This window comes from Mesoplodon mirus (assembly GCF_964341445.2).
Source record: "Mesoplodon mirus genome assembly, chromosome: 9".
NCBI classification, from domain to species: Eukaryota; Metazoa; Chordata; class Mammalia; order Artiodactyla; family Ziphiidae; genus Mesoplodon; species Mesoplodon mirus.
Window position 1 is genome coordinate 22,523,671 of NC_138985.1, and position 17,705 is coordinate 22,541,375.

The 17,705-nt window shown below is 42.1% G+C and overlaps 1 protein-coding gene across 2 annotated transcripts in view; it reads left to right on the top strand.

Moving 5' to 3' along the window:
• SLC26A4 (solute carrier family 26 member 4) overlaps positions 1–17,705 on the top strand; it is a 41,447-nt gene that overhangs the window by 8,269 nt on the left and 15,473 nt on the right. For both annotated transcript variants that reach the window (XM_082632287.1, XM_082632286.1), the window contains exons 4-10: positions 675–757; positions 4,824–4,971; positions 7,264–7,377; positions 11,255–11,332; positions 11,474–11,569; positions 12,709–12,815; positions 15,263–15,332. In XM_082632287.1, the coding sequence (XP_082488413.1) occupies positions 675–757; positions 4,824–4,971; positions 7,264–7,377; positions 11,255–11,332; positions 11,474–11,569; positions 12,709–12,815; positions 15,263–15,332 (696 nt within the window). The remainder of the gene's footprint in view (positions 1–674; positions 758–4,823; positions 4,972–7,263; positions 7,378–11,254; positions 11,333–11,473; positions 11,570–12,708; positions 12,816–15,262; positions 15,333–17,705) is intronic.

The window sequence follows — 17,705 nt, forward strand, 5'->3', positions numbered from 1 at the left end:
AAAATATTGGTTAACTGGGACTTTTGGTTTATCAGTTTTTAATCTCAATAATACATATCAACATGGTGAAAATTAGGTCACTTAATAGCACCTGTAAAACCACTTAAGGTATAAACTTTTAAAGCTTTTCTGCAAGCAAAAGTCGGTATATAATGATATATTTTCTTTTAAAAGATCTCATTCTTATTGTAAAAAATACAGATAAGCAAAAATAAGAAAGCAGAAATCACCCATACTTTTATCACTTCAAGTTGACCATCATTAATAACTTGGTATATATATTGCAAAGATTGGATGTCAGTAGTCTGTATATTAACCAACACATTTTTATAATTTTACATGAAATTCTTAAGTGCTCTTTGATGATGATATGATTTTTTCATACGGGAAGTATATAAAAAAATTTTTTTTTACAGACTCTAATTGAGATTTTTCAAAATATTGGTAACACTAATCTTGCTGATTTCATTGCTGGATTACTCACCATTATCATCTGTATGGCAGTTAAGGAATTAAATGATCGATTTAAACACAAAATCCCAGTCCCTATTCCTATAGAAGTGATTGTGGTAAGTAGAATGTGTAATTAGAAAATTCAGCATTAATTAGTTTGATAAGAAAGGAATTGTTAAAACAAATGGACTTTTTTTTTAACCTCTTTTGTTTTATTTCAGACAATAATAGCTACTGCCATTTCATATGGAGTTGACCTGGAAAAAAACTATAACGCTGGCATTGTTAAGTCCATCCCAAGTGGGTGAGTATGAAGTTCCTCTTAGGCAATACTAATATATTGTCAGTACTTTCTGTTTAAATGACACTTAAGCTTCATTTCATTGGTCTTATTTGTGTGTGATCTTAAAGAAATATCCATTTGTGCAAACTATCAGATAAACAGTACGGGTGTAGATGAAGATCAAGCCATTTGTTTAAAAGCGACCCGCATATGCTCTCTCTTTTTCTTTTTTTTTTTCCTTTTGCGGTATGCGGGCCTCTCACTGTTGTGGCCTCTCCCGTTGCGGAGCACAGGCTCCGGACGCGCAGGCTCAGCGGCCATGGCTCACGGGCCCAGCCGCTCCGCGGCACGTGGGATCTTCCCGGACCGGGGCACGAACCCGTGTCCCCTGCATCGGCAGGCGGACTCTCAACCACTGTGCCACCAGGGAAGCCCTCTCTTTTTCTTTATGTTCTTAAAACGTGGCAGGACATGCACTTTTAAGGCCAGATTCCTGATTTAAACTCACATATACAATTACAGTATACTATACATACTATAGAATCATGGTTAGCAACATTTATTGTACTGAGAACAATCTGCTTAAGGAAAAAGGGACATCTGGCCTAAATTCTCCTCCATTTAGTTTAATCCATCTTAGATAATAATTATATCATTTGTGCCTATAAATAAAATGCATTATCTCTAAGGGAGGTTTGATATATTTGATAGTTTGATGAATTAAAAGAGTAAAGAACTAAGGTTCTTGGTCTACTTCTGTCACCATCTAGTCCTGTGGCCCTGGCAGGTTCTCCTATGACACAAAGAGAATGATAAACCCCCGAAATCTCAACTTGAACTTGCTGTAAAGCACCAATGAGATGGCTCATAAAGTGCAAAGTGGACCAAGGGCCCTACAGTATAATTCGATCATATGACATTGAAAAAGAAACCCAGTTGTTTATTACACTTGCAGCATAAACTTATAGCATCTATGACTAGACTTGCTGTTAGATAACTAGTAAGTACTGGTTTCCCCTCCCTTAATAATAGCTGAGGGACCTGTAACAGTCTGTTTCTCATGCTCTTAATAGAAACTCCTCAGGCCAGCTCAGTCCCGGGGCTTATTCCACAGGGAACTGCTGCCTTGCCATTGGGTTAATCTTATGATTTCTTCTAATCTGTTCAAAAAAAAAAAAAAAGAAAGAAAAAGAAAAATTACAGCTGGCTACATGGGGCTTAACTTACATATCATTCTTTCTGATGTTTCTCAAACTCACTTTTTTTTAAGAATCACATGAAGCCCTTGTTAACACAGCTTCCTAGTTCCAACCCCGAACCTATGGAATCAGGCTTTCCAGAGGAGGGGCCTGGGAATTAATATTTTTCAAACGGGCTTCACGTGATTCTAATGCTCAGGTAAGTTTGGGAAACTTTACATTAGAGGATCAGCATTTTGATAGTGAATCCTAATGCTGGTATAAATTTAGTGATAAAAAGATGCAGTGTTGGCTATTTGAGTTATGGCGTTTTCACCCTAACAGTTAGATTATTTGAGTAGTTATAAACAGCTACATAGAAGATATATTTCATGGGGCTTCCCTGGTGGCGCAGTGGTTGAGAGTCCGCCTGCTGATGCAGGGGACGCGGGTTCGTGTCCCGGTCCGGGAAGATCCCACATGCCGCGGAGCGGCTGGGCCCGTGAGCCATGTCCACCTAGCCTGCGCATCCGGAGCCTGTGCTCCGCAACGGGAGAGGCCACAACAGTGGGAGGCCCGTGTACCGCAAAAAAAATAAATAAAATAAAAATAAAATTATATATATATATATATATATATATATATATATTTCATAGATCCCTGTTGTCAGGCTTCCTAGGGTGTAACTCTTAGAGGAGGTCCATAGCAAATGCCCTGTCCCATAAGTCCATGTTCCATTAATAGATTTAGGGAACTCATTTTTGCTGCCCTAAGTCAGCAGTCCCCAGCCTTTTTGGCACCAGGGACCGGTGTCATGAAAGGCAATTTTTGCACGGACGGGGATGGGGGTCGGGTGGGGCGGGGGATGGTTCAGGCGGTAACACAAACGATGGGGAGCAACGGATGAAGCTTCGCTCGCTTGCCCGCCACTCATCTCTATACACAGGTACCGGTCCGTGGCCCAGGGGTTGGGGACGACTGCCCTCAGTGATCCTTTCTGACCCTATCCAGAGCTTTCCTGGCTGCTCTCCAGCTGAGAATGGATCTCTAGCCTCTTGCTCTTGGGTTAGTCAAGTTGCATCCTCTGACAGACTGCCTGGTGTGATTGGTCCGCTGACCTAACCTGCCTGGCCCCCGGGACTCAAAGCTCCTCCTCAAGGGCAGTGATCCCATTGGTCTCGTGCAACTTTTTGGTAGCACTGAAACAAGTCTAATAACGTTAACAAACCTGAAAAAGAAAGGGTGCTGTGGAGAGATTGGAAAAGGGCAAGGAAAGGAGAGAAAGGTGAGTGGGACGAGAGGAAGAGGAAAAAAGAGAAACACTGTGCTACCCACCTCTTCACCCCCTCCCCGCGTCAATCCCCCAGTAAGGGAGTAAAAGCACGGCCGCCGCCGGCAGCTTCCTTTTGTCCCATTGAGGGCCAATGCCATATGTCAGTGTCGCTCAGTGCCCAATGACACTGTCCCCAAAACTGTGACCACTAGCCCTACTTCCCTACTCCCTTGCTTGGCCAAGTATACAATTTCTGCAAGTCCGGTCAGCTTCTGAGAGTCCCACTAGGATTCACCTAAACAAGGAGCCCTCATTCTCTCACTGACCCTTTTTCTTTTTTGCTGTTGTCTTTTGTTTTTTAATTTTTACTTTTTGGCCACACCACACGGTATGTGGGATCTTAGTTCCCAGACCAGGGATCGAACATACACCCCCTGCACGGGAAACCCGGAGTCCTAACAACTGGACTGCCAGGGAAGTCCCATCACTAACCTTTTTCTTAAGCAGAAGGCTCTAAGAGGGTCAGTCAGATCTTGTGACCCAGGAAATCATCTAATATCTAACATTCATACCTGGACCTTCTAAATGACCTTGAGCAGATCATTTCACTTTTCTGGGCCTCAGTTCTGGTATCAACAAAAAGAGAGGTAGATTCAACAGTTTCTAGGATATTAGATTAGGATATTAATTTGGATAATATTAGGATATTAGCTGGCTCTAGATTTCTGTTGTTTTCTATAAGAATCTTATTTCTACTTTACTACTTCCCTCTAATTATAGGTGGAAAAAAATATAGTTTCCTATTAAAGGAACTTCAGGTGTGAGGTAGGTCAGGGAGATTGCCTTTTTTTTTGTTTTTTGGCCAGGGACCTCTGGAATTACACCCTACAGATAGTAATCAAGATATAGGTACAAGAAAGGAATCCACCCCCACCCCCCGATTTTCATATTTGGGGAAAATTGCAGGCTTATAAACTTGTAGATTTATTTCTTTATACAGTTGGTAGAGTAGCTCTGGTTTTGTCAAACAGTAACTGTTTGATCCCGCACCTGTTGGGATGTCTTAATCATTGTGACTATGGAGCATTATGATAATTACATACATTTAATCTTTTTTGGACTTTTGGACTCAAGAAGATTTTAAATATCATGGCTCTTAGAATGGATTTTCCACTTAGCTCTTTTAGCATCTTACATTCTTTGTCTCTTTAACAGACCTGACCTCGCCTTGTACAGGGTAAATCTCATTTTATGGCTAGGATATCTTTTAAATTCAAAGACCTTTAAGATGAAATTCTGTAAGGAGAAACACTAATGTGTGAAATGGCACAGAATGGGATTGTATGGTATTAAAAAATCAGTAATGACAGGCTTATTCTTGTCAGAGGGTAGATAAGGCCGCGTCTGTAGGCTCTCAAATAGGGGACAAAGGAATCAGCCAGTGAGATAGCACCAACTTCTGATTGAAACCTGTAAAAGCAGGTGCTACCACTTATGCATCTCACGTACCTCTTGCCCTCTTGGATCAAGTCCTTTCATTTCTGACTCATGGCTGGGTTGATAGAGCATTTGGTGAGGTGGGGGAAGAGCATTACGGTCAAATTTTCACAGCATTTTTCATTTAAAAACTCACTAGGTTTTTGCCTCCGGCGATTCCATCTGTGAGTTTGTTTTCTGAGATGCTGACTGCATCATTTTCCATCGCTGTGGTCGCTTATGCCATTGCAGTGTCTGTAGGAAAAGTATACGCCATCAAGTATGATTACACCATCGATGGGAACCAGGTATGTTCACTCTTTTGCTGAACTGGCTTTGTAGGGCTGAAAATAAGAAGAAAACATAAATTGGAAAGATTTTTGTTGTCTGTTAAAGAAGGGATTTGTTTCTTCCACCCATCTTTATTGAGTTGGTTTCTCTCCTGTGTGTGCTAATTTGAAATTATTTTGAAATATACATGTTATATCACTTAATTAATTATTTATTTGTTTATTTATTTTTTGCGGTATGCGGGCCTCTCACTGTTGTGGCCTCTCCCATTGCGGAGCACAGGCTCCAAACGCGCAGGCCCAGCGGCCATGGCTCACGGGCCCAGCCACTCCAAGGCATGTGGGATCCTCCCGGACCGGGGCACGAACCCATGTCCCCTGCATTGGCAGGCGGACTCTCAACCACTGTGCCACCAGGGAGGCCCTGTATCACCAAATTTTAAAATATATTTTACAGTTTCTTTATCCATATTTTATTATATGTCTCTGAAAGATAAGCATGTAAAAAGCAATCGTGATACATCATCATATCTAAAAAACTAGCTGTAATTCCCTAATACCATCTAATATCCAGTCAGTTTTCAGGTATAGCCATAATATCATTATCACAGCTAAAAAAATTAACAATAATTCCTTGATAATATCAACTATCTAGTCAGTTTTCAGATTATTTTAAAAGGTTTTTTTAAACAGTTGATTTGTCTGGTTAAGTATCCAAACAAGCTCCATGTGTAGTATTAGATTGATACATCTCTTTTTTGCTTTACATTTTTTAACAAATTATTTTTTTGATTGGGGTATAATTGATGTACTGTATTATATAAGTTTCAGGTTTACAACATAGTGATTCACAAGCTTTAGAGCTTATACTCCATTTATAGTTCTTAGAAAATATTGGCTATATTCCCTGTACTGTATGCATCACTGTACTTTTTTAAAATTAATTTTTATTGGAGTATAGTTGCTTTACAATGTTGTGTTAGTTTCTACTATACAGCAAAATGAATCAGCTATATGTATACATATATCCCCTCTTTTTTGGATTTCCTTCCCATTTAGGTCACCACAGAGCATTAAGTAGAGTTCCCTGTGCTATACAGTCTGTTCTCGTTACTTGTCTATTTTACACATAGTATCAATAGTGTATATGCATCACTTTACATTTTAAGAGATAAGTTGAAGTAATCCTAATTTTTAAAAAGTTAATTCAGTTAGGTCATAAATAACATTTAAGCTTAACATATTAGATTGGAATAAGAATTCTTCATGTAATCTAGTATCGCCTGGTAATTGTTTTTTTAATGACAGCTATAATACGGCAAAACAGAGCAACAAACACCAATGATAATAGTTGTGACCACTTTAAATTGAGGTGGTTTATTGTGCAATTACAGGTTTCCCCTGCTACCCAAAAGTAGAGCGTTCCTATGAAAACTTTCTTAAGCAGAAATGGCAGTAAAGTGAAGAAGCAGTTACCTTAGGACACATCTTGCAAACAGATGCACAAAGTCCATTTAGATGAAGCACAGGTGCTCACCAGCACAGTTCAAAGCGATGGCGGCTCTATGCTGAGATGCTGAGATGCTGAGTATAGTTCCCGGCAGAGGAGATTGGTGGTGCCACTCTCCCTACTTGGGGGGCATGCCGCCTCTATAAGTGTTCGCTACAAAACAGATGCTTTTCGCCCTTTTCTGTAAAAGCGAAAAGCCCCTTGGGATTTCTTTCAGTTAGCAAAAACAGGTACTAACATAGGTCTTTCGTAAAAGCCAAGTGGCGTAAAGTGAACGTTTGAAAAGCAGGGGACACCCGTAATAGATACAGGACGTTTTTTGTAGCACCTGATACATTTACCAGGTGAGCTGAGTTTCCACTGCTTGCAAATGTGCAAGTGTGGTTGGTTTCTGAAAACATAGCACAGCAATTACAGCAGTTAAATGATTAGTACTCAATAGGAATAATAGCCCTCCTAATCGTAATACACTTCATAGCAAATATCCAACCACAGAGAAAATATTTCATGCGAGAGTTACAGATATGCCACTCACCAGGAAGTGGAATAAGCATTTGAGCAAAAGATAAGTCAATCTTAAAAACAACTGAAAGCGGTGAAGCCTCTCTTAGGCTCTTTGGAGCCAGAAGTCCCCATGTCTTCCAAGGGCCCCAAGCACCTTTAATGGTAAGAATTAAACTGGGACTCCCAGGCAGGGTGGACTTGAGAGTTTGCTTTCTTAATGCTCTTCCTTAAACACTTGGCGAGGGTCTTGCCAAGATTTGATATGTAGCATCACTGCCATGCAGTCTCTCTCTTAGGAATTCATTGCCTTTGGGATCAGCAACATCTTCTCTGGATTCTTCTCTTGTTTTGTGGCCACCACTGCCCTGTCCCGCACCGCCGTCCAGGAGAGCACTGGGGGAAAGACACAGGTATGTAACAGCGGTGTCGTAATATCCGTCTAGAATGATAGTAAGAATGAGTCAGGGGAATGGTGGCTCAGGAAGGCTTGCACAAGAACTCAGCAGGACGATTAGCCTTTGAGAAAAGAGAAACTTGTACTTCCTGGTCTGATTGCACCCGGGGTCTCTCCGTCTCCTTGACGGTGATCCATCCCCTCCCCGAAAAACTCTTCCACAGCGACATTTATGGTTTTCTGATGCAGCAAGTCTCCAACCACTTTGTGTCAGTGTTCAGCTGGCAGATAGCTCCACTTACTTGCTTTTCCAGGGACGATAACAGTTGACAAGGAATCAGTCATGAAGAATGCTGATTTTTACCAATTTGTTATCTGGGGATAGAGAAGGCCTAGTAAGAGCACTTTGTGGCTTCGTGAGTTATTCTATTTTCATGAAAATGAAAAGCTGTCTATTTACATTTCCTTTACAAGGATCAGGAGCTTCGTCCAGAGGCGTTGGGTCCCACAGAACAAGTTTGCTAGCCAAGGATATTTTTGTTGTAACATTTTGGCATTTTTTCCCGAGCGAGACTTTTGTTCCTAAAATTCTGAATGTGGGTTTCATCTTGCCTTTTAAATGTGGTTTTTAAGTTGTTGCCTTCCCCCAAACCAGCATCCAAGTTAATCTCTGGAAATCTCCTCCTTCAGTGGGCCAGAAAGCTCAGGAGCTGTTCTCAGGCCATTCTTTCCAGCAGGACATGAGTCAGCTAAGCCAAACCGAGTAGATGGGGGTGAGGGGCAGCTCAGGAATTGTGTTTCTGTTATGCCTGGAGAGTTTTCTCATCCCAACACAGAAAGAACTATTATTTAAGAGTAAACAGTACATTGAGACTATAAAGGAGAACAACAAATCCAAAGTGAATGGGGTAACACACACACACACATACACATACACATACACATACATACACACACACACATACATACACACACATACATACATACACACATACATACATACACATACATACATACACACACACACATACACATACATACATACACACAGAGAGAGTCTTCAACTAGGGTTTTTTAAGGTAGAGACACTTACAAATAAGTACAAAAGAGAGAAACTGAGAAAATGAGTGACTCCAACAAGGAAGTTGCCCAGGGGGGAGCCTGAACTGTCCCCAAGGTGCCCATGATGCTCCTTTACCATTTATAAAAGATCTTGGTGACAGGGTGAGAGGAACTGGCCTCTTCCAGTTTCTTGGCTCCCGTCCAACAAAAATTTAGTCTAAATTTTCAGAATTTTTCTGTTTAAAATTGAGTTTTCTTGACTTTTTTCTGCAAACATTTCCAGCTTTGTGAGAGCAAATAAAACAATACAGCCTCAAACAGGAAGCATAACCAGAGATCTGTGGTCAAGGGGAAGAGGTTGGAGGTGATTGCCAGAGTTGTACCTATGGTTCAGGGGGTGGCTGTCAGCAGTGAAATTTTCTGCTGCTTCCACTGGAGATGGGGCCCTGACAAGCTCTCCAGGGCACATGGCTGTAAGTGGGTGCAGGCATATCCCCAGGTGCTGATGTCCATTCTCTGCTGTTACTTCCAGACTGAAATGGGCACAGTCCTGTCCATCCTCCCCTCCCCTTCTAAGAATGCCCATGTAAAGTGATTCCTTGGCAGAGGGTTTGGGGATAATGGTGTTCTGGTAAGCTAATACCCACTGCCACACACTGGCGTGTATTATATTTAGGAATGAAGGATGCCAGGATTTCAGTACTGAAGAATGAAACAAGCAGAGAAATAGCTTGATATTTAATTACTGAAATGTACACTAAGTTCTGGGATTAAAAGTCTAAGTGTCTGGACTGAAATCCAGGGACTTGTGACCAACTAAACTGGCAAGTCTTCTCCTGTTGTGTGGCTTCTCATGTTTTTTTTCATGTTGGAGCCTCAGTTTCCACATCTATGCAATGGGGATAATAATTGTATCCTCCTCATAGCGATGTTGTGAGGATTAAATAAGAAAATGTTTATAAAATCCTGGCACTTGTAAATGTTTGATGGTTCCGGTTATAAACTTCTCAAGGTAAGAATAGTGCCTTAGTACCTATGATACATATGTTGTACCTGACACATAAGAAGCACCCGGCATGTATTTGCTGAATGAATGAACAGAATCATAAGTGTTAGTGGACATCAACTGCTTTCAACACATCTACAGATCGTAGAAGAGTTCAACATTGCAACCTGTTCTTTCTCTCACCCCCATCTGACTCCTACTGATTCATGAAAAAGTAATTCTGATGACAAACTATTCCCTAGCTCTGGTTACCCTCTCACTTAAGAGAAGAATTAATTCTCTAGTAACTGAATCTGCTCATAGATATGAAATCTACAGCATTTCCTGCAAAATAAGTAATTTTCCTTTATAAATTAAGTACAAGTAATGGGTTCCCTCACAGATTTTAAAATAGTAACCAAAATTAGTCTTGGTCCCCATAATTGGAGGCTAATTATTTCCTATCCTCAGTGAGCAGGTGGCCACCCTCCTGGCATGAGTTGGGCAGCTGGCTGTGGTCCCTGTCCCCAAATCTCCATCCCTCTCACCAATCCACAGAGCCCTACATCCACAGTGAGATGCACGTGGCTCATGATAGACAATGAATGTTGGTTAAGTAATTGCATTGAAGAAAGGAGGGAAGGAGGGAGGAAGGATACCAGCTCCTCTGCTTAGATAGGAGAGGGGAAAGCTCACCAAGGTACTGGGAACCCGGAGGTGTGGTGCTGGGAGTTAACAAATTGCCTAGAAAAGGGGATCTGGCTGGACAGAGCAGACTTTTCTGTACGTCATATACATAATATCGCCTCAGTCTGGCCTAAGTATCCTCTGAATACGACTGAGCAATTTGCCAGCTGGAGTGAATGAGCGTGGATATGAAATTCCTTAAGTTTTCGGACTTTTAATTTCTATTGGCTTTATGTGTCTCCTTGAAGGCAAACATCCTGCACTAGGCAGTACTTGGGCCCAGGGCAAGCTTCTCTGCTGCTTCCTCTCTGGTCGCTTTGCTTCTGGCTCCCTGTCTCCTTCTCTCCTTTGTTTCAGAGCTACTAGGCTTCACCTCGGCCAGGCCCCAGCTGTCTCAGCAGAGAACCCATTGGTCATCTAATCACAACAGAGAGTAGTCCCCACCCCCCCAGCCTCTCTCCTAACTAGTTACGGATCTTAGGAGAGCTTTTTTGCCAGCGAAGGTAAAGTTTCTGAAGCTTCCTTGACCCCTGCTACTGCCCACCCTCACTCGGGCTGCTTGTGGGGCAAAGCTCTGAGCCTGCATCCGTGCAGCTGTGGGAGGATGCGGGAGACATGGTCCCACCTCTCAGCAGGCTTGTGTGGCATTCTGAATCTGCAGAAAGACTGGTAAATTTATTTTCTCTGAGATTATCATGGCAACCATGTATACAAGGTGTTATCTGAATTGTTACCAGGTTGCTGACTCAATAATGCAGCAGAATCAGTTATGTGCTATGAGAATTTATTTCCCAAGAACATTACAAGGACCTGTTGTCCGGGAAGGGGGGTGGGCCCTGTTTCCTCGAATGGCAAATGACTAGAAGTCTGGCCTCTTGAATTGACACCAAAAGTATATGTCTGTAGTGTATCCAAGTGCAATCCAGGCTTTACTCTAGCAGACTCAGGGTCCACATTTTCTTTAATTTCTCTGCCATAGCTACTAAATGTATGGTTTTAGCCAATAATTCTCACTTGTCTCAACAGTATTGAGCAGAAGGGGGGAAGTTGAGAAGTGTCTCGTGTGCCCATGAACAGGCTCTTGCACGCATGTGTCCAGCAAGCACATGTCCAGAGGGGGCAGGACGGACCCTGGTTATGAGACACGTATGTCTTTCAGGTTGCCGGCATCATCTCGGCTGGGATTGTGATGATTGCCATCGTTGCCCTGGGGAAGTTGTTGGAACCCTTGCAAAAGGTATAACACTGCTTCTCGCCACCCCGATTACATACGTCCCCTTCACTGCCCTGCCAGCCGAGAAATAACAGGGGATTTAGAAGTCATCACGTGGAAAACCATTCCCCTGAATAACCCAGCCTTCCCTGTCTCTCTTGGCAGTCGGTCTTGGCAGCTGTTGTAATCGCCAACCTGAAGGGGATGTTTATGCAGGTGTGTGACATTCCCCGTCTGTGGAGGCAGAATAAGACTGATGCTGTAAGTCACTTACCATCCATTTTTCTCTGAAATAAGAATTGCTTCTCATATGCTTCTTGCCATATCATTACATCCCCTTATCTCCTAAGTCTTACTTGCATTTTGGGAACCAGAGCAGAAATTAGAATTTTGTGGATAAGCCAAAGCTGGGAAGTCTTCCACATGAGCTGTGATTTGTGAAGGTCCTGTATCTCTGGGAAGATCCATTTCCGGCAAGAATCCCATATGAGCTCCTTTGTATACCCTTGGCCTTCTAAGGCCAACAAACAAACAAACAAAATTTTTTTTAAAACCCTCTAATTTAGAAAGCCAAACAAAAACAAAGGAAAAACAAAAAAGGAAACCCCACGTTGATTATAATTTTGATTAACGTAACCTTTACAAGTCTTCTGAGGGATTGTTAGAAGAAAAAAAGAAAGAAGCTAAACCCTTCAGAGTTCTGCCCTAATTTAAACCAGAACAGATAAAAAGAATGGGAAAACTCCCTATATATCTATATGGAAAGATCTCCAAGACAAATTGTGAAGTAAAAAAGAGACCAGTGCAAAATGGAGGAGTGTGTATAACACACCAAAATAAGGGAAAATAATACATGCTTTGTAGTTATATTTGCTTGTATTTGCCAAAAGAAATGCTGGAGAAAAGTGTGCACATGTGTGCACACAGAAATAAACGAGGACACAAGAAAGGAGCGTCGTTGGGAATGGATGGAGAAAGGAGAGAGTTACAACCGAGATTTTTCACTGCACACTTTTTTTTTTTTTGGCTGTGCCACGCAGCATGCCAGATCTTAGTTCCCGACCAGTGATCAAACCCGTGACCCCTGCAGTGGAAGTGCAGAGTCTTAACCACTGGACTGCCAGAGAAGTCCCACTGCACACCTTTTCAATACTAATTTTATTTTGAACCATGTCAATATATTACCTATTCAAAAATTAAATGTAAGAATATTTAAATGGAACAGCTGGTCTTTACTGGAAAGGGCAATTTCCACTTCCACTTAAAGTATGCAATGAAGTCAGAATATTTTCAACGCTGTAATTTGTTTGTGGACAATTGATCTTATTTTTACAGGTAATTGCTCACCTGATGGTACCTGATGACTTAACATAATTCCTTTCATTTCCATGTTTTCCTAGGTTATCTGGGTGTTTACGTGTGTAGCATCAATCATTCTGGGGCTGGACCTCGGTTTACTAGCTGGCCTTATATTTGGATTTCTGACTGTGGTCCTGAGAGTTCAATTGTGAGTAATATAAGATCCAGGTTATCGATAAACAGGACAACACACCCTGAGATTTCTTATATTTCTTTATTGTGATAAATACAATAAAAGCACTCCCTTTCATAATAGTTACTATATATTGAATGCTTCTACAAATTAAGCGTATGGTGCTTTACACACATTATCATATTTAGTCTTCAAAAAAACCCTGTGAATAGGTTTCACTCTCCTCATTCTAGTAAGATAACTGAAGCTCAAAAAGGTTAAGAACCTTCCCCAAGATCAGCTAGTCAGTGCCAGAGACAGGATTTGAACCCAGATGTATCTCACCCCAAAATCTATGCACTTATTCACATGCTCTACTGCTATGCTCTCCTCCAAGTCATGGTAAGACTAAAAGATACATGATTCAGCAAAAGACTGAAGTTGCTGTGTAGTTTCTTTTTAAAATGAGATAATGTCTGAGAGGCACTGGACCCAAGCCTTGTAGCTCATTTTCTTTTGAAGCTAGTAACCCAGAAGTTATATAACAACCCAGAACAGGAGACTTTAAAACAGTTGACTGTAGCCAAAATTCATTCAAATCTGCCAAATAAGGTATGTACCCAATAAGCCATACCAATTATGCGAAGTAGACATAATTAGGTCATCTGCAGAGTAAAAGCAGCAAAGACACAGTTCAAAGTAATGGAAAACAATCTGTGAGGCAGCCGAAAGGTGTATGTTTTTTCATTTTGTTTTGTTTTGACTTTAAAAGATTTTTTTTATTTAAAAAAAATCTTTTTTTTGGCCGCGAGGTTGACGGGATCTTAGTTCTCCAACCAGGGATACACAGGCCCTCGACAGTGAGAGTGCAGAGTCCTAACCACTGGACCGCCAGGGAATTCCCTTGTTTTGACCCTTGAGAGGTCTTTGGTAGATACCCTTCTGGGTCTATGGAATTGTCTGAACAGAGAGCAGAAGCGTGCTTCTCTCCTTCCTCAAAACTTCTGTTATCTTCCCAGACTTCTGGTCCCTTCTTTGCCTGCGCTTGGGCCATGAAGGAATACGAAACCTGGGGAAACCTCAACACGGATGTCTTCTTAGCATACGTCCACCTTTCCCGTTCCACCAACCAATTCTCCTTCCCTCTCTCCTTCCCTCCCCCGGCATGTTAGAGCCTACCCAAAGGCTTGTGTTTACTGCTTCAGCACACTTAAATGGTTGCCCAAGGGCCCAAAAGAGTTCACAAGCATCCAAAGTACCCAGTGTGCTACCGGGGAACACGTCAGAAACTCTCCTTGGAAGAGAGTTTGTGCCCTGGATGCCTCCGTGTTTACTTTTACTTGTGTGAGTGTGATTGGTGGAGAAGGGTTTTGTAGAGAAAGACTATACAGTTTCTAAGCTTTAAGTTAAAAATCAGCACTGCACAGCAAGCGGAGGAAAATCGGTGGCACCGTTTAGCTGCAGATTTGGTAACGAGGCTTTGAGCCAACAAAAAGCAGTATCCTCCACAGTATTTAATTTCCAGTCATTATAAGGCTGATCCAGAGAGCACATTGCTGAGAGTACCCTAAACAGACATTCTTTCTTCAGGAACTGTATTTAGCATATGTCCCTAGTCACACTTGAAGAATCATGGAATTTATGTGATTGCATCAGAAACAGGAAGTCAACAGTCTGGTGGATGGGAAGGATTTATGTCTGGTCCTCCCAGGCTCCTATTTCTATGAAATGAGACTAATTTGATCAGTGCAGACTCTCCGTACTTCATCAGGAAGTTGCTATAACTCACAAGTAAGTTCTAGGCACCATGCCAGGCAATGAAGACCCATGGGTTAAAGATAGAGGCTGTGCTCCTTTTCCCTCCAGGGCCTTTTTGAACTTCTCTAAACAGTTTACTCACCAGTAAAAATGAGGATAATACTGCTGATCTTTCAGGGTTATGGTAGGGCTCAAATAAGATTTAACATGTGTGAAAGCTCTTTGCTTATCCTATAAAGTCGTACACATATGAAAGTATGATGCTCATTACTTCTTGCAGGCATCAGAAATGAGGCACACTTCCTTCTTCTCCCCGAATCCTACACAAACACCGGCTGTTCACTTCAGAGTTAGCTACCGGAAAATGTCATCTGCGATAAAGACAGAGTCCAAAAACACCCAAATTATGGGCTCTTTAGTATCTGTCATTTCTTCTAACTTTTTTTTTTTTTTTTTTTTTTTTTTTGCGGTACGCGGGCCTTTCACTGCTGTGGCCTCTCCCGTTGCGGAGCACAGGCTCCGGACATGCAGGCTCAGCGACCATGGCTCACGGGCCCAGCCGCTCCGCGGCATGTGGGATCTTCCCGGACTGGGGCACGAACCCATGTCCCCTGCATCGGCAGGCGGACTCTCAACCACTGCGCCACCAGGGAAGCCCTCTTCTAACTTTTTATTCAAAATATGCCTGTTCCAAAAAATTCTGACCTTAATTTTTCTTCTTTCAGTCCCTCGTGGAACAGCCTTGGAAGTATCCCTAGCACAGACATCTACAAAAGTACTAAGAATTACAAAAACGTAAGTGCCTTTGTGAGACATTGGCTGGACTTGGGTTTGCTAAGCTGGATTTTCAGGGGTTGCATATTTCTCTTTCAGTATGTTAGGGATAAGGTAGCCAAAAAGGGAGGCTACTTCTGTTGGGAAAGTCCAGTGCGGGGGTGTCAGGAAAACTTTCGATCCAATGTGCCCTCTGATATCCTAAGCTTATGTGAATTTTGTCCATGCTAGTTAAAATGTCATTTTAATGTCAAACCATTGTACAGGGAATTTTTTTTTAAATAGGCAATTCAATTATTTCCAGAAGTTGAGCCAAAATTCTATTCCTCTGAGCGAAGGGTGTCAAAAGACACAAACTTCCAGGTATAAATAAATAAGTCATGGGAATGTAATGTACAGTGTGAAGACCATAGTTAATAATACTGTATTGCATATTTGAAAGTTCCTAAGAGAGTAGATCTTAAAAGTTCTCGTAACACAAAAAATTTTGTAACTATGTATGGTGACAGATGTTAACTAGACATTGTGGGGGTCATTTTGCAATGTATACAAATATCAGGTTGTACACCTGAAGCTAATATGTCAATTATAACTAAAAAAAAAAAAAAAAGACAGCACCTCAGAGACCTCTAGGACAAAATAAAATGTATATTGTAACAACATTCCCAAAAGAGAAGAAGAGGAAAAAAAAAAAGACAAAATACTGAATAAGTATCAAAACTTTCCCAAATTTGAGGAAAACCACAATGTACAAATCCAAAATGCCCACTGAACCCAATTAATGTACACACAAAAATCCACACCTAGAAACGCTACAGTAACACTGCTGAAAGCCAAGATGTTAACAGCAATTTTTTAAGCAGCAAGAGGAAAAAAATTTCTCTTCTCTGCTATGTTATCCTTATCCTCTATGACACTGTCTGAAATCCCTGTAAGATTTTCTTCATTCAATTCTAAGAAGAGACGTTCATGTTCTCTGTCACAAAGAACTTTATTTGACATTTTTCTCTATCCTTGGAATTGGAAGAAATAATATATAATACAGAAAATAAAAAATGAAGAAAATAAATATTCCACTGATAGGCTTATGTTCCCTGCAAATAAGAGTGCTTAGTGACCACCAGAAGGAACAAACATGAAAAAGCAGAGAAAGAAAGAAAATTCAAAGGGCGGTCCAAGATGGATTCTGGAACAGGAAGATTCTGAACTCACCTCCTCCTATGGACACACCAAATCTACAGCTACATATGGAATAATTCTCTCTGAAAAAGAATGGATAACTAGCTGAACAGCTCCTCCACAACAAGGGATAAAAGGGCCACATCGAAACAAGTAGGAGAGGCAGGGATGCAGTCTCGCCAAAACCCACCCCTGGCTCCACGTCCCACAAGAGGGAGGAATGTCCTAAGTTTGGAGCTACTCCCTGAGGAGCAAGGGGTTTGTACTCCACATCCCTTGAGACCTGCACCAAAGCATCGAGGCCCCCAAAATGTCTGGTTTTGGAAACAAATAGGGCTTACATTCAGGGGCCCCGAGGGGACTGTGGGAATGTGAGATACTCCTTTGGAGGGGCTCACATGTGGGCTCACTCATCCTGGGACCCAGCACGAAGGCAGCAGTTTGAAAGTCCCTGGACTATATGTGAAGGAGATTCATTTGCTAATCTTAAAGCATCTGCCAGAAGGGCAAGGACCACTTGGGACTTGCTTCAGGGATGGAGGCACTGGCACGTGTCATTTTTGCGCTCTCCCTGTACCTTGCTAGTGTAGGCGGGTGCACCCAGGCACAACCTCAATAAAGCCACAGGTCTGCTCCGCTCCCAGCACTCTTCTCTTGCGTCGCTAAAGCTGCAGCATGCCCCACCCTCAGCACTCTCCTGCAGCCATGCTAAAGCTGGTAGGTGAGCACAGTCCACACAAGGAACCCCCCTTGGTTGTCTGGCCCTGGCGGCCCAAGGGTCTTGCATGCCTGGGCCCCACAGGACTGTAACAGTTGGAAAGATAGTTCTGGGCAGACTACCCCACCCAGGGTACTACAGGGATAGCAGACAAAACATACCCCAGTCCACCTGTGAAAAAGGCCCATTTACTTACCCTAGAGCTTTAACCTGAGTGTCAGGCTTCAGGTTTGCCACGCGTATAGAGGCTACAGAAATGCTCTCAGGCAGTGTAGGCAGGGAGACATCATTCTCACACCCTCCCTTGGCCTCACCACAGCTTGTGGTACCTCCCAGAAAGGAGTTCATCTGACGCTCCAATTTTTGCAACCATCACCCAGGAGACACCTCCAAGTCTCCTGAGATGAGTAATTGTGGTTCCACAAAACTGTATATATTTACATACTTTAAAAGCTGCTGCCTGAGGATCTGGCTTCCAATCAGCCTGAAACTAGATG